Raw genomic sequence first — 22,337 nt, 5'->3', positions numbered from 1 at the left:
AGGCCCTTCAACATTCTTCTTCTATTTGTCTCAGATCGGTTTAGATTTGGTTATAGCTGCTATATAGACTGATTTCTCGATTAAAGGTTTTTGTGAAAATTTGGGACAGTCAGTTGTGTAAGGTCCTTCGATATCCTTTCTTAATTTGGTCCAGATCGGTTCAGATTTGGATATTGCTGTCATATAGACCGATCTCTCGATTTAAAGTCTTGGTCCATAAAAGGCACATTTATAATCTGATTTCGCTGAAATTTGACACAGTGACTTATGTTAGGTTTTTCAACATCCGTATCGTATATGGTTCGGATCGGTCTATATTTGGATATGGCTACCAAAAAGACTAATATTTGTTCTACAAAATTGAACAATGACTTGTACTTATTAGACCACTCAATGTCGAATTTGGTCCAAATCGGACCACATTTCAATAGCTGCTACGGGGGCATAAATTATGCATTTTTCACCGGATTAGGAAGAAAGGTGGTTTGCATATATACCCGATGGGTGGTGGGTATCCAAAGTTCGGCCCGGCCGGACTTAACATCTTGCAATGCTTCTGGCTGATCTTCACTCCAAAATCGACAATTCTGCTTATTTACGTACCCATTGAACCAAAAATGAACTTCGTCGCTGAACACAATTTTGAATGAATGAACTTTCTTAACAGTGCACGCATTTTGATAATAAAATTCAATAACTTGCTAGAGTTGTTCGTTTGTAAGACTCATGGTTAAATTATAGACCAAACTGAAAGTGTTTGACAGTGAAACAAAACACGAAATGTGCGTGAGCTGTTTAGACCAGTTTTGCTGAAAACCATTATAACTATGGATATGGTAGTGGAGTTACAATAAAAAAGGATGAATAATATGTCCATGGTGGTGGGTATCCAAAGTTCGGATAAACTTAACACGTTTTTACTGGTTTGATATACATACATACAAATTCTAATTTTAAAGGCTGTTTTTCGACAAACCTTTCTTTTTTTTTAACTTGCCTTTTGTTAGAAATAAATGTTTCAATTTTCAATTCCATTTAACAAGGTAAGTATGTATGTATAAACAAGTGAAAGCGTGTTAAGTTCGGCCGGATCGAATCTTGGGAGCCCACCACCAGCGATGCCACTACAAAAAAAGTTTTCCGACCAATATTTTTCAAAAAATCTACCAAATTCCCTGCCACTCCAACAAATTGGTAAACTAAATCAAAATAAACGCAATTTCTTGTAGAAGTTATTACTTATTTAATAATATATGATTTTACTTGTTTTATGTTCACAAGCAAAAATCTCAAATCAGCAGATTGGTTTATATAGTCCGACATTGACCATATTTGGTCGTAATATGGTCAATATCTCATTGTTCCAACTTTCAGCGAAATCGAATAATAAATGCGGCTGTTATGGGCTTAAGACCGTTAATCAGCAGATCGCACAGTGGGATGAAAATTGGACAAGAAATAAAGGTTTGACAGCCCGAACAATTTTTTGAAATACAGAGGTGATCAACTTTAATATTGTCTGCCATTTCAAAGATATATCTCTATCCGTACTCAAATGGCATATTTGTACCCTACACCAGTAGTATGGTACAGGGTTTTATAACTAAGTGAATTTGTTTGTAACACCTAGAAGGAAGTGAGATAGACCCATTGATAAGTATACCGATTGACGCAGAAACACTTTCTGATTCCATTTAGCCATGTCCGTCTGTCCATGTTAATTTGTCTACAAAGTCGCAATGTTCATCCGATCGTCTTCAATTTTGGCACAAGTACTTTCTCGGGCCGATTTATACTTTTATCAATCGATACTCTATGGCTTTTACAATATGTACAGATTTGAATCGAATTTCTACACATCAAATTTAAGCAAATTTTAAATTCGACGACTTAGCCTGCATATCCAATGTGGTGTAGGGAATCAAAATGTGGGCTTCGCCAGGCTTTAGCCCGTCTTTATTTCCCACTGTGGATCGGTCTATATGGCAGCTATATGCAAATAAAATCGGATTTGGTTCATTCAAGAACTTAACCTGAGTAAGAAAAATCTATGGGCCTGTCTCAAATTTCAGCTTAATATCTTAATTTTAGACACGTATGCATACTGGCGGACGGACAGACCCAATAAAGAATCTAATTTTGGGTCGGAAATGGATATTTCGATGTGTTTCAAACGGAATGACTAAATGAATATGCCCCTAATATGGTGGTGGGTATAAAAGCACAATTTCGCTAAAAACCTACCAAAATCGAGATGGATCGTCCATCCGACCAAACCCTTAAAGTTGAAAGTAAATGCTACCAAGTTTTGTAGAAAAAGCCCATAACGTCAACGCTGCCCACCACCATATATTCTGCGAAAAATGTATACAAAATAAATTCAGTTGAAGGGCATAATTTTACTACACATACCAAACTTCTGTTAGACCAGCAAAAATTAAAGCTTCTCGGAACAGAACAAGGATGGTCGGGAGACTGGTTTATATGGGAGCTATATCAGGTTATAGACTGATTTGGACTGTATTTAGCATAGTTGTTGGAAGTCGTAACAGAATACCGCATGACAAATTTCAGCCAAATCGGACAAAAATTGCGGCTTGGACTAAAGCTATGTCGTATTTGGCACAGCCGTTGGAAGTCATAACGGAACACCACCCGCAAAATTTAAGCCAAATCGCACAATAATTACGGCTTATAGGGGCTCAAGAATTCAAATTGGGAAATCGGTTTATATGGGAGCTATATCTTTATCTGAACCGATATGGCTCATTTGCAATCCCCAACGACCTACATCAATTAGAATTATCTGTGCAAAATTTCAAGCGGCTAGCTTTACGCGTTCGACCGCTTTCGTGATTTCGACAGACGGACGGATCCATTTTGGCGTTCGCTTTTGTATTTTCATGTAACGGTTGCTTTTCATAAAACAGCTGATCTTTACAAAACATCTGTTAAAAGTTGCGAATTTCTGCTAGTAAAAAGTCCCAGTAGACATTTGCAGGTTCTCTATTTTCTAACTGTCAAAATTTGCTCTCTCTCGCACTCACTTCTGCTGGCAAATAAAGTACGCGAACAACTTCCAGTAAAAATTTGTGCAAATTTTTGAGTTCCCGAACATAGCTAATGACGTTTGTGTGTGGCTGAGTGTGTGGAATTAGGCATGTACTTATTGGCTGCAGCCACATATGTAAATGTGTGTGTGTACACATAATTGTTGCTCGCGGGTGCCGATCGCTAGGTACATACTTGTTGAGTTTCAACAAAAAAATATCACAACCATCAACAAAAGCCAAGATGCCAGGGGTTCAATTCTATTTCTATGAAAACTTGAAATGAAAAAAAAATATTATATTTTTTGTTTTTATATGAAAACATGCTGATATTGACCTCGTCTCGAAGAAACAACAAAAGAAAAATTGAGAAAGTAGATGATATTCGCACTAACAAGAAAACAAAAATATATATTTGTTTTTGTGTTTACCCAAAACAAGAATCAAAGGGCTATGGAAACGTAAAAAAAACTTCATTTTGTGTTTACATGGAAGAAGAATTGAGAAAATCAAATCACAAGAAAAACATTCTAAATATTGGGTTGCTCAAAAAGTAATTGCGAATTTTTCATATAGTCGGCGTTGACAAATTTTTTCACAGCTTGTGACTCTGTAATTGCATTCTTTCTTCTGTCAGTTATCAGCTGTTACTTTTAGCTTGCTTTAGAAAAAAAGTGTAAAAAAATTATATTTGAATAAAGTTCATTCTAAGTTTTATTAAAAATGCATTTACTTTCTTTTAAAAAATCCTCAATTACTTTTTGGGCAACCCAATAATTCTAAACTAAAGGTACGTTCAGATTAGTCAAATATTTGATCCATTTTGTTTTCTCATTTTTGCCCATGTCATATGTCATATTCGTACATTTTTGATTTAATATTCACATTAATCACATTTTGTTTGTCCAAACACAAATCAAATAGCTTCAACCATTAGATAAAATAAAGCCTTTTATTTGGCCTACAAAACCAAAAAAATGTTAGGTCAAACTAGAAAATACAAATTTTACATGCAATCGAATGTAGGGCAAATAAAAATCATTTTTAAGTCTAATGCTAACGCTATTTGATTTGTTTTTTAAACAAACAAAACGTGTTAAATAAGTGTTTCTAATGTGAATTTGACATGTTTGCGCAAAAATAAGTTGGGTGAAATATTTGATTTATCTAAACGTACCTTTAATCTTCCGTTTTGATTTAGGGCTGGTATTTTTATCAAGAGCTAAACTTCATATTTAAAATTGTAAAGGGAAAAAGTGTGAAATAGTTAAGATGATATTTTTATGCCAGCAACTTACAAATTCCAATTAGAAATAATTCATTCATCATCAAATATCAGCTTAAAAAAACAAATATATTTGTTTTAGGTTAGGTTAGGATGAAAAGAGGGTGCTGATATTAATCCGACCCATGCCACAATGGAAATACACCTAAGCCTGTAACCGGCTTGTTGTACATTCAAAAGGCTATTACTACATTCTTTTTTGTGAAAAAATGTCCGAAATTCGTTCTTTTGGTAGTTGGACAAGGTTACCACATTTGATTTGTTTTTGGGTCCCTTTGGCAAAAATTTTGCCAATTAACTTATCAGCAGCTAACGTGCATGTGTACACACAAATGTGAGTGTGTGGGTCGTACTCAACCAAAACCCACCCCTTCTTAATTAAAAAATAATGAAACACAAAAAAATTTAAAAAGAGACAAATGCAGCATTTATTTGTAAAAATAATTAGCAAATGTTATAAGTTTTCAAGTAAGAGCGTGCTATGTTCGCCGCATTTGTCGATTTCTTTGCGCTTTATCTCTTTTTAGGCAATCAAAAAATAGTGAATAAGAACTGTTATGCTTTGGAGCTATATCAAGTAACAGTCCGATTGTGAAATTTGTCAGTCCATTCGGATAAGACTAGCGCCTTGTAGGGGCTCAAGGAGCAAAATCGGGAGATCGGTCGAGTTCTTTTCCCAGCATCTCTTCTCAGGCAAAAAAAGGATATAAGAAAAGATTTGCTCTGCTATTAGAGCGATATCAAGATATGGTCCGGTTTGGACCACAATTAAATTATATGTTGGAGACCTGTGTAAAATGTCAGCCAATTCGAATAAGAATTGCGCCCTTTGGGGGCTCAAGAAGTAAAATAAAAAGATCGATTTATATGGGAGCTGTATCAGGCTATAGACCGATTCAGACCATAATAAACACGTATGTTGATGGTCATGAGAGGACCTGTCGTACAAAATTCCAGGCAAGCTCAAGAAGTCAAGTTCCCAGATCTGTTTATATGACAGCTATATCACGTTATGAACCGATTTGAACCATACTTGGCACAGTTGTTGGATATCATAACAAAACACGTCGTGCAAAATTTCATTCCAATCGGATAAGAATTGCACACTCTAGAGGCCCAAGAAGTCAAGACCCAAGATCGGTTTATGTGGCAGCTATATCAAAACATGGACCGATATGGCCCATTTACAATACCAACCGACGTACTGTACACTAATAAGAAGTATTTTTGCAAAATTTCAAGCGGCTAGCTTTATTCCTTCGGAAGTTAGCGTTCGTTCGACAGACAGACGGACGGACATGGCTAGATCGACATAAAATGTCGCGACGATCATAAATATATATACTTTATGGGGTCTAAGACGAATATTTCGAGTAGTTACAAACAGAATGACGAAATTAGTATACCCCCCATCCTATGGTGGAGGGTATAAAAATACGTTCTTATGTATGCATACACAAATACTTTATTTTTTTCCACCCAGAGTAAATACATGTGAGCAACATCACTAACATTAACAACACTCAGTTACAATTTGGCGAACGCGTTTATTTTGCATAAGAAAATGACTTGTTGCACAGCGACTGTGGTTGTGCTCTCAATGGGCGTCCCAAAATGTAAATTTTTCCTAGATGAAAAAACAAGTTACGACCAAACGAATACATACCGGCAAATTTTTCGGTTTGTTTTTTTTTTTTATGGAGTTTTAAAGCGAAAAACGAATATAGTACCGGCCTTAACACTAAAAAAGTAACTTCCTGGTATTTGCCTGGTATTTGTTTTAAATTTTTTCATAATTACAAAGTACCAGAATTAAAGAGAAATGATGTTGCTTTATTTTCAAATCATATTCCTTCTTTTTTTTTACTTAACCGTCTTTGTTTTCTTAGTACCTCAACGCTTTAAGTTTTGAGTAAGGTCAGTGTCTTGTGGCTTGCAAGTCACCCAAAATTAAAAAAAAAACACAAGTAAGAGCGTGCTAAGTTCGGCCGGGGCGAATCTTATATACCCTCCATCATGGATCGAATTTGTCGAGTTCTTTGCGTGGCATCTGCTTTTAGGCAAACAAAGAATAATGAATAAGAACTATTATGCTATTGGAGCTATATCAAGTTATAGTCCAATTCGCACCATAATTGAATGCTGAACATTGTAGAAGTCATTGTGTAATATTTCAGTCTATTCGAATAAGAAACGCGCCTTGTAGGGGCTCAAGAAGCAAAATCGGGAGATCGTTTTATATGGGAGCTGTATCTATAGAGCTATAGATCGATTCAGACCATATTGGACACGTATGTTGAAGGGCATGGGAGAAGCCGTTGTTCAAAATTTCTGCCAAATCGGATGAGAATTGCAACAACATTTCATACAAAATTTCCGTCAAATCGGATGAGTATTGCGCCCTCCAGCGGTTCATGAAGTCAAGACCCAAGATCGGTTTATATGACAGCTATATCAAAACATGGACCGGTTTGCTCCTTTTCAAATCCCAACCGACCTACACTAATAAAAAGTGTTTGGGTAATTGTTGGGGAAATCGCAGGTACTTTAATTATAAGAATTTTATATTCTTCTTGTGTGGGTGTAAATAAATAAACTACAAAGCGCCTAGCTTTACTCCTACGAAATATAGCGTGGTTTCGACAGACCGACGGACGGACAAACATGGCTAGATCGACTTAAAATGTCATGACGATCAAGATTATATATACTCTATGGGGTCTTAGATTCATATTTCGAGGTGTTACAAACAGAATGACGAAATTAGTTTACCCCCATCGTATGGCGGAGGGTATAAAAACAAAGAATCCCACTGTTACTAAAAGTTTGCAACAATAACTTTTTTTTATTGATTTTCTATGCTGTAATTTATGTATATTGTCATCGAGGGGTTGTAAAATTATGAGATATAAAAATAAAATTCTGTTTTATTTTGCTTTCCTTTGTTGGAATTAAATACTAAGAACAGTTTATGGTACAAACTGTAGAAATGGCGAGGATGGCAAAAGTTTTGTTTTCGTATTCTGCGTATATTAACAATAAACCCTAATCAGTTGAGGGTTATGCAGGCAGTGGATAAGGGTTGCCAATAAAGAAAAGAAAAATATTTGAAAGAAAATGTTTTATAGAAAACTAGCTGTCAGTGCCTGTGCACAGAGCTATGGGTCTTTCGAAGATCTTCAGTACTTTATTTGTTTATCGTAGGTTTTATTCAAATACATACTATTTCCGATAGAATAGTTTCAAAGTCCCACAGGTTCTAGCGGGATAAACCTTGTTCCAAATTTGGATGTATGATTTGTACCTTACTATCAAAGTTCCTTAATTTGAGTCCCGTTTTGTCCCGATCGGCCTGCATGTCCGTTAGAGGGGTTTTGTGGCAGACCCCAGAAACTTGTCACCAAATCCGTATATAAGATTCGTACATTACTCACAAAGTGCTTCATTTAATCATTTCCAAGTCTGTTGTTTTTTGCCTATTGAGGTGAAGATTATTATTTCACAATTCCTGTTTGTTTCTCCTATGAGACGAGATCAATGATCGGAGATTCTCTCTACAAATGGAAAAGGAAAGACAGAGACGCAACACACACCACTTGTATCATCAAAGCGTTTTCGCAATAAATTAGATGAAAGTACAACATACCAACGTACGGACCTTGAAGCATTCACACCTAATATGGCTTATGAGTAATTGTAACCAAATTACAAAACGCGTCTCATAGTGGTTGGTGTGTATTGAGTCTCAGGCTTTCCTATCCCACTTGCAAAGAGAACCTCCGATCATTGAGCTTGTCTCGAAAGAGAAACAATCGGGAATTGCTTCATTTAAGTCCCACATTTTCCCGCTTGTTTTGCGTGAGCATTTGGGATATATTTGGCAGACCTAGGACACTTTGTCTCTAATATTTGTTCTCTACTTTCAAATGTCTTTTATTTCAGTCCCTGTCGAACTACTCGTCAGTTTTGGTTTTTTTTTTTTCTAAGTCGTGCGGCTTTCTAGACATTTTGTGTCTAAAATTAAAATCACGTACCTACTCCACTTCCAATGATCTTTTATTTGATCCTCATGTTATCTCTAATACTTATTTATACCCACCACTATAGGATAAGGGTAAACTAATCTGATCGTCTCGTCGTTCCGAATCGATCTAGCCTTGTCCGTCAATCCGTCCGTCTGTAGAAATCACGATAGAGGTCCAACGCGTAAGGCTAGCCGCTTGAAATTTTACACAGATACTTAATATCGATGTAGATCATTGGGGATTGCGAATGGGCCATATCGGTTCAGATTTAGATACAACTCCCATGTAAACCGATCTCCCGGTTTGACTTCTTATGCCTCTGGAAGCCATAATTTTTGTCCGATTTGGCTGAAATTTTGCATGTAGTGTTTTTTTTTACTTTCAACAACTGTGCCAAGTACGGTCGGAATCGGTCATTAACCTGATATAGCTCCCATATAAACCGATCTCCCGATTTGACTTCTTAAGCCACATTTTTTGTTCGATTTGGCTGAAATTTCGCATATGGTGTTTTGTTATGACTTCCAACAACTGTGCCAAGTACGGCCAAAATCGGTTTATAACCTGATATAGTTCCCATGTAAACCGGTCTCTCGATCATCCTTATTCGGTTCCTAGAAGCTTAATTTTTGCTGGTTTGACAAAAGTTTGGTATGTAGAATAAAATTATGCCCTATAACTTTGTACAAATTTTTAACAGAATCCATGGTGGTGGGTTTCCAAGATTCGGCCCGGCCGAACTTAGCACACTTTTAATTGTTAAGTCTCATATCGCTTCTATAGGTGTACTTTCCGTTTGGGGGATGGTTGGCCCTCTTGAGACTTTTGATATAAGATTCGTATTCTACTACCCTGCACCATAGGATGGGTGTATACTAACATCGTCATTCTGTTCGTAACACATCGAAATATTGGTCTAAGACCCCATAAAGTATATATATTCTTGGTCGTAATGATATTTGAAGTCCTTCCGTCAGTCCGTCTGTGGAAAGTACGCATACTTTCGAAGAGTAAAGCAAAACACTTGATTATCTGCACAAATACTTCCTATACGTGTAGGTGGGTTGGAATTATCCGATTTATCTGAATTGATTCGATTTGGCTGAAATTTTGTACTCTGACGTTTTCTATGACACTTAACAGATATGCCAAGTGTGGTCCAATTGGTCTAAAACCTGATATGACTCCCATATAAAACGATCTCCGGATTATAACTCGTGAGCCTCAAGAGGGCGAAATTCTTATCCGGTTTGGTTGAAATTTTGCACAGTGATTTTTTTATGATCTCTAACATACTAATATGACCTCCAATACAGCTCCCATACAAATCGATCTCCCGATTATACTTCTTGAGCGCAAGATTCTCGCAATTCTATTTCGATTTGGTGAAAATTTTGTGTAATGGTTTCTCCTATGACCTTTAACATACGTGCCAAATATGGTCTGAATGGGTCCATTACCTGAAACAACTACCATATAAACCGATCTCCCGATCTAACTTCCTTTCTTATCCGATTTGAAATTTAAATGAATTTGAATTTGTAAAATTGTGCACAAATGCATGAGATGAGATAACGTGCAAAGAACGTGGCCCTCCAGCATGGGTGGGGATGTAAGATTCGGCCCGTCCGAACTTAGCATGCTTTTACTTGTTTTACAAAACATTTTGTTAAAATGTGTTTTATAGACTTTTTTAATTTAGCTTTGCTTTACTTTATTTTAGTTGTTTCATTTTGTTTTTGGATTTATTTGTCCAGCTGGAACCAATATAGAGATTGTTTTTGTTTCTATTTAAAAAAGAAAGAAAAAAAAAAACCTCACTAATTAGTGAGAATGTAATCTTTTTGGGGCAAAGCAGACTGATGATGTAGCTTGGTTAGCTTCGAAATCGTGATCTCTGCAGCCTGCCCAATGCATCAATCGCGACCACTTTTTTCCTAAATAATAAATAATAGAAATAAATAAAACAAGTAAAAAGGCGTTAAGTTCGGCCGGGCTGAACTTTTGATACCCACCACCTCTGTTGAGAAATGTGGTGGGTGAGAAATGTTTAATTTATGCTCGGTCCATAGCAGCTATATGGACCGATCTGGACCAAATGGAAGAAGGATGTTGTAGGGCCTAACACTACTCACTGTGCCGAATTTTGGCGAAATCGTAAAATAAATGCGGTTTTATTGGCCCAAGACATTAGAGATCGGTCTATATGACAGCTATATCCAAATCAGCAGGAGGCCACCCTAGCGCAGAGGTTAGCACGTCCGCCTGTGACGCTGAACGCCTGGTTTCGAATCCTGGCGAGACCATCAGAAAAAATTTTCAGCGGTGGTTTTCCCCTCCTAATGCTGGCAATATTTGTGAGGTACTACGCCTTGTAAAACTTCTCTCGAAAGAGATGTCGCACTGCGACACGCCGTTCGGACTCGGCTATAAAAAGGAGGCCCCTTATCGTTGAGCTTAAAACTTGAATTGGACTGCACTCATTGATATGTGAGAAGTTTGCTTTAGTTCCTTAGTGGAATGCGCATGGGCAAAATTTGCAAACTTACATCCAAATCAGCATGGACATGGGCCGAATTGAGGAAGGATGTCGAAGGCCTTAACACAACTCACTGTTTCAAATTTCGGTGACATAGGACAATAAATAAATATCCTAATCAGGACCAATCCGGGCCAAATTGAAGAAGGATGACGAAGGGCTTAACACAACTCTCTGTCCCAAATTTCGTCCACATCGGACAATAATGCGCCTTTTATGAGCCCAAGGCCTTAAATCAAGAAATCGGTCTATGTGGCAGCTATATCCAAATCTGGACCGATCGGGGCCAAATTGAAGAAGGAAGCGAGTGTCCTAACACAACTCACTGTCTCAAATTTCGTCGACATCGGACAATAAATGTGCCTTTTATGAGCCCAAGACCTTAAATCGAAAGATCGGTTTATGTGGCAGCTATATCCAAATCTGGACCGATCGGGGGATTGAAGAGGGATGTCAAATGGCCTAACACAACTCACTGTCCTAAATTTCAGCAAAATCGGATAACAAATGTGGTTTTTTGGGCCTAAGACTTTAAATCGGTAGATCGGTCTATATGGGGACTACATCAAGATAAAGTCCGATATAAAAACGGGACTCTTTGGCAAGCGAAGATTGCTGGGTAACAGGTTTTTGGCATTGTGTGTGTTGCTGTTGCTAGATGTTCTTTTTGAGTTAGAGAAATTCACGGTTGCTGGTGGTTTTTCTTTCTAACTGCGCTCGAAGAAAGGTGCCATAATATGATCCAATGTTCGTCTCAAGAAGGCATGCTTCTACCATTGCACACCACACTAATTAGTGAGTGGTGACAGCATGCAATCTTTTTGAGCCAAAGCAGACTAATTATAAGGCTTGGTGAGCTTCGAAATCGCGATATCTGTAGCCTGCCCAATGCATCAATCGCGACCATCTTTTCGAAGAACTTTTTTTTAAAAGGTTTTTATTTTGCTTTCTATTTTAAACAAAATAAACCCTATATTGGTTGCAGTTGGACAAATAAATTCAAAGATATTTTCTAATATTTTGTTTTCCTTGAAACAAATTGAGAAGATTTTATTCTCTATAGAGAACTATTTTTTTTTTTTTGGAAATACAATATATGACAACTATTAATACTAAATTTTATCAACAAATTTATTTACACGTTTTGCGGTAAACGAAACGGCGCACCGCAAACAGTGTAGTCTGCAATATGCTTACATTGAAAACTTACTTATATGTCAATCGCCGACTGCTTCGAGTAGCAGTTGGGCAAGTGTGTTTTGTTGTAATAGTAGGATGTGCTCTACAAAAGGAAAACTCTTAAGAGCATAGTTTTCAACCTAGAAGACAAATTCTACTGACGAGTTTGGTGGTGCTGACCAAGGAAACAAGTCAAATGCTATTACAAAGCAAAAACACATTTTCTGCCCATCTTTAAAAAAGGGTTTTTTGTACTTCTATTTTTAATAGGAATACATAACCCTACGGTCTGTAACCGAACAATATCCGATTGTAAAAAATTTATTTCTATAGACAATCTTGCCAAAGTTTTGTTTCTATAGAATGTTTGGAAGAATTTAATTTCTATGGAAAATTATGTTAAAATTTGATTTCAATAGAAAATTTTGTCAATATGTTATGTTTGTAAAAAATTGGCATCAGTGATTTGTATTAAGGCTCCCAACATCTGTCCCAAAAAAGGTCCATACCGGACTATGGAAGCTATATCTAATAGCTTCCATAGCGACCAATCTTCAGATTTGCGGCCTAAAAACCATAAAAGGCGCATTTATTTTCCGATTTTGCTGCACCTGAACCAAAAATGATTAAGGTCGGGCTATACTTGGATACTAATATGGATATAGTAGAGTTACAATAAATTTTGATAATAAATATATCCATGGTGGTGGGTATCAAAAGTTCGGCACTGTCGAATTTAATGCGTTTTACTTGTTTTATGTATTCCTTTTCTTGTTCATTTTTTTAGCTTGTCAACTCTCCTCATTTTTTCTCTTTTAGTTTACTAATGATTAGTAAAATTTTATACGAAAAGGGAGGAAATTGCATTGCTTTCAAGAAAAAAACTTATTTTGTATGCTCACTCCTAAAAACGTACAAACAAGGCAAAGATCATTAGACTATTTTCCCCAAAAGAGACGACTCATCTTCAAGGAATCCTTACAAAATGCAAGGATAAAGTTTTCACCATGTTTATCTTGGAAGAGTTTAGCATTTCTCGCAACAAGTAAAAATAAGACATTAAATTATGCACAAATGAGTTGGCATTTTTCAAATAAAAATTGATTGGAAAACATTTGGTATTCGGCAGCAGTGATTGAACTAAAGAATCCTCGCTGCCAGTCAGTCAAGTAACAAATGGATGCATTTTGACAATGACATCTTAACAAAAGTGTACAAAGCACCAAGTAATCAAAGCCAAGATGGTGATGGCAATGGCAATGACGCCGTCGTTATCCATGGCAATAGTAAAAGCAATTTGGAAAAAGCCAAAACACGATATAGAAGCTCATTACACATATAAACGCTGCATCACCATCAGTAACATTATCGCTTAAATTGCAGTAGGTACTCCACGAGGAACAGCATTCATGCCACTTTGCCCAGCAGCACTTCATATCCAATGAGCCATAAACCTTTGAAGCCATTGAAGTTGTCCAATAGGTGAAGGGGCTATCCTTTGATGGTGCTGTTTTTGTTTTACCCAAAAAAGGGGTTTAATGACCTACCTGAATATCTCCGACCAATTGGGTTGAGTTTGACTGGCATGTCCTGGACGTGAGGCATGCAGGCGACATGGTTCTTCCAAAATACAAGCACGTTGTCCAAATTCGCGCAATATTTCCTTTTGAGCATATTCAACATCATAAGCCAAATGAGCGGTATCACGTTTGCTGCGTGCCCGATAAGTATCTGCAAAAAGAGAGAGAGTGCAGCAATTTAATACTGAACAATTTAATACTGAAAGCTTCGTTTAGCTTAATTAGCGCTATTACGTCAACCGTTAAATTCAAATGCCTTTTTCTTTACTGAAAATATCTCACGCTTTATTGGGCCATAGTCTAAACGAGAGACGTTTGAACACCACTTGCTTAACATGGCTTTCACGCTCGTTTCCTCTCTTCCTCCCCTTGTTCCAATTTCAGCTCCCCTGCTTTTGCTATTAACTCAGTGGTATTTCCCCAATAACATTTTTGATTTTTGTTTCATTTAGCCTTGACCCATTTATTCCCCGACAGGTTTCTTTGTCATGCGGCTCGAGTTTTTGAAGGCAAGGCGTTGTGTAAATGTTTTAGTGGCTTCAATCAAATTGAAAGCCACACAACAGCAACAATGGGGCTGCCATATTTTTGCTCTTGTATATGCATGTATGAAGCACAATAGCAACCTTGTCGCATGTGTACGTGCCTGAATTCAAATTAAAGACCTTTTATCACCATCTGGTTAAGATATAAATCTGTTCGAGCTAACCCAGTTAGTAAGCTATCGAAGCTAGGAAAATATGGTGAAAAGAGGGTTAATTTGATTTGTGGGTGTCTTTTGCACTAAAGGGCCTATTATCAAGTATGCCTTTAAGCTAGGAAAATATTTTTTAAACACATTCTTAAGTGAGGGGGGAAATATTTATGTGAAATTTAAAAAGTTAAAAAATTATGAGATGTAAAAGTTAAAAAATTATGTAGAAGTTCCTTTGCTAAACTTTAATAAGAGCCAAGGTTCAACTTTGGAAATAATTCCTTACAAATAAGAAACATACAAATGATTAGGGATAGCATTCCCCGTGCAATAAAAACAAGTGCTTGCGATTTTGGATATAAAAAAGTCACAAGTTTACTTCACACTGGAATCACACCAAGGTCGAGTTAGGGCTGAAAATCCAAAATCTTTTGACACTTCCATATAAAATGGGACTTTATATCAAATACCATTTATTTAAACCCCATATTGCCATTGGGTTAAGAGGACTTTACAGGATGAGACGTGTCCCAAACACATGGCCCCAAAATAGATTATAAAATTCGTTTTTTAATCTCAAATACCTTTCACTTGCGCCACATTTTGGTATGGTCGAAAAAATTTTTCCCTTTGGGGGTGTTTTGGGAAAGGGGTGATGCCCTTAATACATGGCCCTACATTTGGATATCAAATTCGTATTCTTCTCCCAAATACCTTTGTTTGAGCCGCATTGAGATGGTCACTAAAAAATTGCTGTTTGTGGGGTATTTTGAGAAAGGGGTAGACCTCCAAAAAATTGGTCCCGAAAATGGGTATCAATTCTTGCTCTATCCCCCAATACCTTTCATTTAAGCTCCACATCAACATGGTCGGTAAATATGCCCGATTTAGAGGTGTTTTGGGGATTGGGGTGGTCCCTCAAATACTAAGCCTGGATAATATATCAGCAACGTACTCTATTCTCATATATCTATATATCATGGGGGGTATACTAATTTCGTCATTCTGATTGCAAGCTAACTTTCGCATGAGTACAGCTAGGCGCATGAAATTTTGCACAAATACTTTTTATTAGTGTAGGTCGGTTGGTATTGTAAATGGGCCATATCGGTCCATGTTTTGATATAGCTGCCATATAAACCGATCTTGGGTCTTGATTTTTGAGCCTCTAAAGTGCGCAATTCTTATCCGATTGGAATGAAATTTTGCACGTAGTATTTTGTTGTGATAATCAACAATTGTGCCAAGAATGGTTCAAATTGGTCCATAACCTGATATAGCTGTCATATAAACAGTGCAAGACGTATTTTATTCTTACTTTCAACAATTGTGTCAAATAAGGTTCAAATCGGTTCATAACCTGATATAGCTGCCATATAAACTGATCTTGGATCTTGACTTCTTGAGCCTCTAGAGGTCGCAATTATTATCCGATTTGCCTGAAATTTTGTACGAAGGATTCTCTCATGAGCATCAATATACGTGCTTATTATGGTCTTAATAGGTCTATAGCCCGATACAGCTGCTAAATAAATCGATCTCTCTATTTTACTTCTTGAGCCCCCAAAGGGCGCAATTCTTATTCGAATTGGCTGACATTTTACACAGGTGCTTTTACTTGTCTAATCTCATTTAAACTCCTTATTGCAAAAGTCAGCAAATGTGTCCGGTTTGGGGTATTGGCCCTAAAAACTATGAATATTTAGTTCCACTCTCTTTAAGACCCAAATTGTCTTGGAGAGAAAATACGTCCTATTTGGGGGTTGTTATGGTGGTGGAACGTCCGCTAGACAGTTGGCCCCTTATGATGATATCAGATACGTGGTCTTCTCTCACAAACCTTTAATTTGAGCCCCATATTTCCATAGTCGGGAAACATGACCGGCTTGGGGGTGTTTTGGGGAATGAGCGGCCAATCAGTGAGTTGGCCTTGAAAATGTATATCGGATTCGTGTTTCACTTTAAAACCACTTTTGTTTGAGCCTCATATTGCAATAGTCAGAAAATACTTACTATTTGGGTGGTGTTGTGAGGGTGGGTTGGCCCCATAGACACTTTTCCCGAATACTGATATCAGATTCGTGCTTTAATCTCAAAGTCCTTTCATTTGAGCCCCATATTGCTGTGGTCGTAAATTTGTCCCCTTTGGGGGATGTTTTTTGAGAGAGGCGGACCCCAAACACTTGGTCCCATGTTTGGATATCAGATTCAAATTCTACACACAAATACCTTTTATTTAAGCCCCATATTCCCATGGTCAGCAAATAAGTCCTGTTTGGGGGGTGTTTTAGGGAAGGGGTGGACCCGCAGAAACGTGGTGCCACATTTGAATATCAGATTCGTATTCTACACGCAAATACCTTTCATTTGAGTCCCATGGTCGGTAAATATGTCCGATTTAGGGGTGTTTTGGGGGTTGGGGTGGTCCCCCTAGCACTTGGTCCGACAATTGGATATCAGATACGTTTTCTTATCCTAAATACTTTCATTTGAGGCCCATATTGTCGTGATTATTGGAAGTCATAACGCAACACCACATGCAAAATTTCAGCCAAATCAGACAAAAATTGCGGCTTGTAAGGGCTCAGGAAGTCAACTCGGAAGATCCGTTTATATGGGAGCTATATCAGGTTATAGACTGAATAAGACCGTACTAATCACAGTTGTTAGAAATTCTATGTGCAAAATTTCAGCCAAATCGGACAAAAACTCCGGATTCCAGGGGCTCAAGAAATCAAATCGGAAGATCGGTTTAGACGAGAGCTATATCAGGTTAAAGACCGATTTAGACAGTACTTGGCACAGTTGTTGAAAGTCATAAAAAACACTACATGCTCAATTTCAGCCAAATCGGGTAAAAATTGATGATTGTAAGGGGCTCAATAAGTCAAATCGGGAGATCGGTTTATATGAGAGCTTTATTTAAATCTGAACTGATATGGCCCAATTGCAATCCCAATGACCTACACCAATATTAAGTATCTGTGCAAAATTTCAAGCGGCTAACTTAACGCGTTCGACCGTTATCGTGATTTCTACAGACGGACGAACATAACCGTTGGCTGTCATGCTGGAGCACGAGCTTGCTCGCCTATAAGAGCTTGGAGAAGATCGCCGCCTCAATATGCAAATGTGGCAACAACAACAAAATATGAAAAGGTGTCAAATTTAAGTACTTTTTTTATTTTTAATGGTCCCACTATGCTATTTTGTCCCACTGTACCTCAAAAGAACACTTTACTACTTGAAAAATAAATCTAGAACCAAAGTTATGGATTTTTGTCATGAAAAAATTTAAAAAGTCACACGTTGCGCAGTCCACCAGACCACAAAACCATATAGCATTATAGGTCAGACAACTGCAGTATATACCCAGCGCATGAAACGTGGTTATAGGGCAAGAGTTGTCTTTCTTGCCCTTTCCAAAATGTTGGATTTGAAGTTCAACTTCCTTTCAGCATAACACTCATGTATTTTGCATTTTCACTGCGTTCCTGACCCAAGACCCTTGGGGCAACCATTACAAGCCACTTCCACACAAAACTGGTTCCTCGAATCCTTCACGAAACTCATGATTTGCTTACGTTAAACCTTCAGCGCAGTTTTATAGTATCCATTGATAAGAACTAGAAGATGATTATGACAGATCATCAAAGACCTTGCCAGTCAGAGAATGATTGTGATACCAATCATCAGATAACTTAACCAAAATATGTTTACCCTTCTCGTCCAAACTAACCCTGTTCCACTTGCTAAATGTGTGCTATACACATGGTCTGTTTGCCTTGTACCTTAAGCGGAAATTAAAATATTCCTTTGAAAGGATAAATGGTCATCTTCAAACATTAAGACATCCCCTTAAAAAAAGGGAGAAGACTTCCCTCACATTAATGGGAAAGAGTTTACAACACTGAAATACTCGAAAAAATATCAAACATTATTGAAGGGAAAGCCAATGGTGACAAATTTTTCTGATTTCATATCTGAGATTTTGGGAGGCCACCGTAGCTCAGAGGTTAGCATGTCCGCCTATTGTGAGGTGTCGCACTCCGGCACGCCGTTCGGGCTCGGCTATAAAAAAGAGGTCCCTTACAATTAGCTTATACATAAATTTGACATTGATATGTGAGAAGTTTGCTCCTGTTCCTTAGTGGAATGTTCTTGGGCAAAATTTGTTTTGTGTGTATATCTGGGATTTGGCTTGATGTACATTTAAGTTGACTTTTGCATCCCGGTAGCCAAAAACTATATTGCTGAACCTTTTACATCATCAAAGAAAACATTGAAGACACCTGAAAAAATATTTTCGTCATTGTTAATATTAACAATAAGGAAATGTTTTAGAATAACCCAATTTTCAGTGTTGACTCATTGTATCTTCTTTAAGATTAAGGAGAATTTTTGGCAACAACTGGAACAATTGACTCAAATGCTTGAATTTTTATGCTCTCCACTATAGAATGGGGGTATGCTTACTTCACTATTCCGTTTGTAATACCTCGAAATATTGATCTTAGATACCATAAAGTATATATTATATTCTTGATCGTTTTGATTTAAAGTCGATCTAGGCATGCCGTCTGTCTGTGGAAAGCACGCTAACTTTCGAAGGAGTAAAGCTAGGAGTTGAAATTTTGCACAAATACTTCTTATCAGTGTAGGTCGGTTGGGAGTGTAAAAGGGTCATATCGGTCGATATTTAGATATAGCTCCTTCAGGGCGAAGAGGACCATGCTGAAATTTTGTCATAAGAGAACATTACGCTGAAATTTTGTCTCTAGAAAAATATCATTAAAATTTTTTAAAAAAATGTCATTAAAATTACAATAGCTCGCATATAAACCGACCTCCCGATATGATTTCTTGAGACTTCAGAGGGCACAATTCTTATCGGATTTGGCTGAAATTATGTGATATGACGTCTACTAGGTATTTAATAGATGTACCAAATATGGTCTGAATCCGTCCATATCCTGATATAGCTTTTACACAATGAGATCTATTATCATCTTTAATATCCAAGCCCAGTATGGCTCGGTTAACTATTCTTATCCATTATTTTTTGTTTGCCTTTAAACATGTACCGTGCAAAAAACTTGACAAATGCGATCCATGGTGGAGGGTATACAAGTTTCGGCCCGGCCGAACTAAGCACGCTTGTACTTGTTATTTTTTACAGCTTCATTTGTATGATATTCACGAAATATGCGTTTGAGGCTTTGTTTTGTGTAAACGGAATTCCAAAGAAAGTATTTCCACTTAAAATTTTTTTATATTTTAAAAAATACAACAAACTCGTTAGCACTCTTTACTGTCACCTTCACCAATCATGACAACGTTCAGTGACTCAAAGGCAATTTGCATTTTTCAACTGGTTTTTCTCTTCGAATCGTGTTTTTCCACATTTTTTTTTCTTTTTATTTATCTTCCGATCGTCAGTCAGATGAAGTACTTCACACCACTTACTTGGGTTTAATGAATAGGCCAACTTTTTGGCGAATTGTGATAAACGCACCGACATAACTATAACCGGGAACCCGATTAGCTGCACCGGAATTTCAAACAAGGGTTCAGAATTTTGAGCAACTCCATTTTCCACAAATTCCACCAATAGAACAAACAACACATACAACGTGGGTATGAGTGTAAGATTTAGCACATAACTTAACTTCATTTTTTAATGCTGTTGAAATAATTTGCAATGCTGTTCCGTAAAACAAATAAAAATTCCTTTGCAACTAGTTTGAGGCGAACAAGCGGACAATCTTGCTTCTTTCGCTCAAGGGACCACCGTTTTTAAGCGCAGTATTAAAGCAACTGATTACAAGTTTCACTTTAAAACACCAACAAACTTACCCCAAAAACTTTTGCAGCCAAGACACATCGAAACGTACAAACATATAAATTTGAGCCAAAACAAAAATTACCAACAACAGCTATCCATCCAGCCCAACATCCACAAGTGAACATGGTGGATGACAAAAACCAAAAACAAAAAAGTGACAGTAACCAACTACATGATGTATGAGTCGTAGCTTCTCTTCAAGTTATGGCAGTTGGTTAAAAAAAATTGTCCATAAACAAATATTGGAAAGCTTACACAAAAAACTCAGACAATATTGTTATGGTCAATAAACTAACCGCCAAAAATATTCAAAAACAATTGTTGGCCAATTTTTTTAACTCTCTTTTGGCCAAATGTTGACCAAGTTTTTGTTTGCCTCATTGTTGGTTATGCGAATGGTGCCCGAATGCCATGCACATTGAGCTCTGATATAGGCCCGCACAAGGAAGACAAAAGCAAAGACTGGCCAATCCAGCTTTATTTTCTTTAAAAAATCTTTAAACGAAAAGTAAAATGCTGTTTTGTATATAGATACCAGCAGCAGTTTAATATGACCAATAAGTAGAAACAAACTGTATTCATTTTAAACATCATAGAAACAAATTTACCTACTCACATCGGTTCTTTTTGTATAGTTCCACTTAAGCTGAATTTTTCACAAAGTCGTATTACAGTTATGCGGTTTCTACTGCACATACTTTTGCATCATCAGTGTCTCTACAACCTCCTTGAACATAATATATAGTTATATTGCAATCGGTGTTAAAATACAGCATAATTTCGAGTTATTGTTCCTGTTGGAGTGAATTCACTTCATTGTTAGGTGCATCTCAGTCGTTCTCTATCTCGTTTTTTGTTTGGTTTTTCTTGTTTTATGCTACACTTGTTCATCGCTCTTGCTATGAACAGGTGAAAGTGTTTCTTGGCTTCGATTTGTTGTGCATTGGACCGATCTTCCATAAAAACCACAACTGACAACACTCCAAATCATCACTATGCACATTTTGCTGCAATCCAACCTAAATATTTATTGATCATATTAAAATTCAATCGAATCATAACTTGGCTATCAATGATGATTTGTTTGATTTCTGTTTATTTAACTGAATTATTTCGAAATTCATTGAATTTTTTTATTAAAAAAAAATATATAATAAAATTGTAAGGTTATATTGACACACAAAACCCAAAATGGAGTGGAAACAAAATAAATGACAAATGATGGGATGGGAAGGTTTGCCATGAGTGATGAGTGAAATGGCATCAAACTAATTGTGGAGATATTTTTAGATTTTATAATGAAATTGTGATAAAATTTATTGAAATAAATCCTAAACAAGTAAAAATCCAGCATCGGTATATAGGGTACATGGACCTATCTGGCCGGAATTTCGTGTTAGTATTGGCATTGGGGCCCAAGAAGTCAATTTCGAATATCGTTTTATATGGGGGCTATTCTATTTAGTAACCTATCTGGAAAGGATTTCGGGTGGGTGTCAGAAATCAGAAACATTCGTCCTATACCAAATTTAAGCCGAAAATTGGGGTTTCTACAGACTTAAGAGCTCAAACCGGGGCATTAGTTTATAAGAGGGATATAAAGGCTTTATAAATGAAATCTTTATTTGAATCGATAGTACGGTCCATGTTTGAAGACAGTGACTGCGCCTTAAATGGTATATTCTTTCCAACATTTCGGCCGGTATCTCACGAATAAATGCTTCAATGTTGTCTTCCAATGCGTCAATTAAAGCAGGCTTGTCTGCAACATAGCCCCACAAAAAATAGTCTAAAGGCGTTAAATCGCACCATCTAGAAGGCCGATTGATTTTCATTAAAAAAGAATAATTTTTGACCTTAGAGACAAGATTTTACTAAAATATTTCCAAAACTAAATTTTTCCAAACGAAACTTCAATAAAGTTTTTTTAAACAAAATTTTAAGGCAATTTTTCTATAGAATGAAAAGTTTTTTAAAGAAAAATTTTTTATTAAAAAAAATTATCTAAACACAATGGACATTTTTTAAGACAAAATTTCAAAGAAATGTTGAAGGACAAAATTTTATTGGTATTTTTCTGAAAACAGAATTTCACAGCAACTTTTCTTAAAACAACATTTCAACGAGATTTTTTCTAAAA

At 36.8% G+C, this 22,337-nt stretch overlaps 1 protein-coding gene across 1 annotated transcript in view; it reads right to left on the bottom strand.

Moving 5' to 3' along the window:
* Window positions 1-20,046, bottom strand: part of LOC106090470 (uncharacterized) — a 28,510-nt gene extending 8,464 nt beyond the window's left edge. Inside the window, exons 1-2 of the mRNA XM_013256654.2 lie at window positions 19,819-20,046; window positions 13,626-13,809 (exon numbers count right to left, since the gene is read on the bottom strand). Of these exons, the coding sequence (XP_013112108.1) occupies window positions 13,626-13,809; window positions 19,819-20,026 (392 nt within the window). The 5' untranslated portion in view covers window positions 20,027-20,046. The remainder of the gene's footprint in view (window positions 1-13,625; window positions 13,810-19,818) is intronic.
* Between the last annotated feature and the right edge of the window lie 2,291 nt (window positions 20,047-22,337).

Source organism: Stomoxys calcitrans, chromosome 1 (genome assembly GCF_963082655.1).
Source record: "Stomoxys calcitrans chromosome 1, idStoCalc2.1, whole genome shotgun sequence".
NCBI lineage: Eukaryota > Metazoa > Arthropoda > Insecta > Diptera > Muscidae > Stomoxys > Stomoxys calcitrans.
The sequence above is the reverse complement of the archived record's forward strand: the minus strand, read 5'-3'. Positions and strand labels throughout refer to the sequence as shown.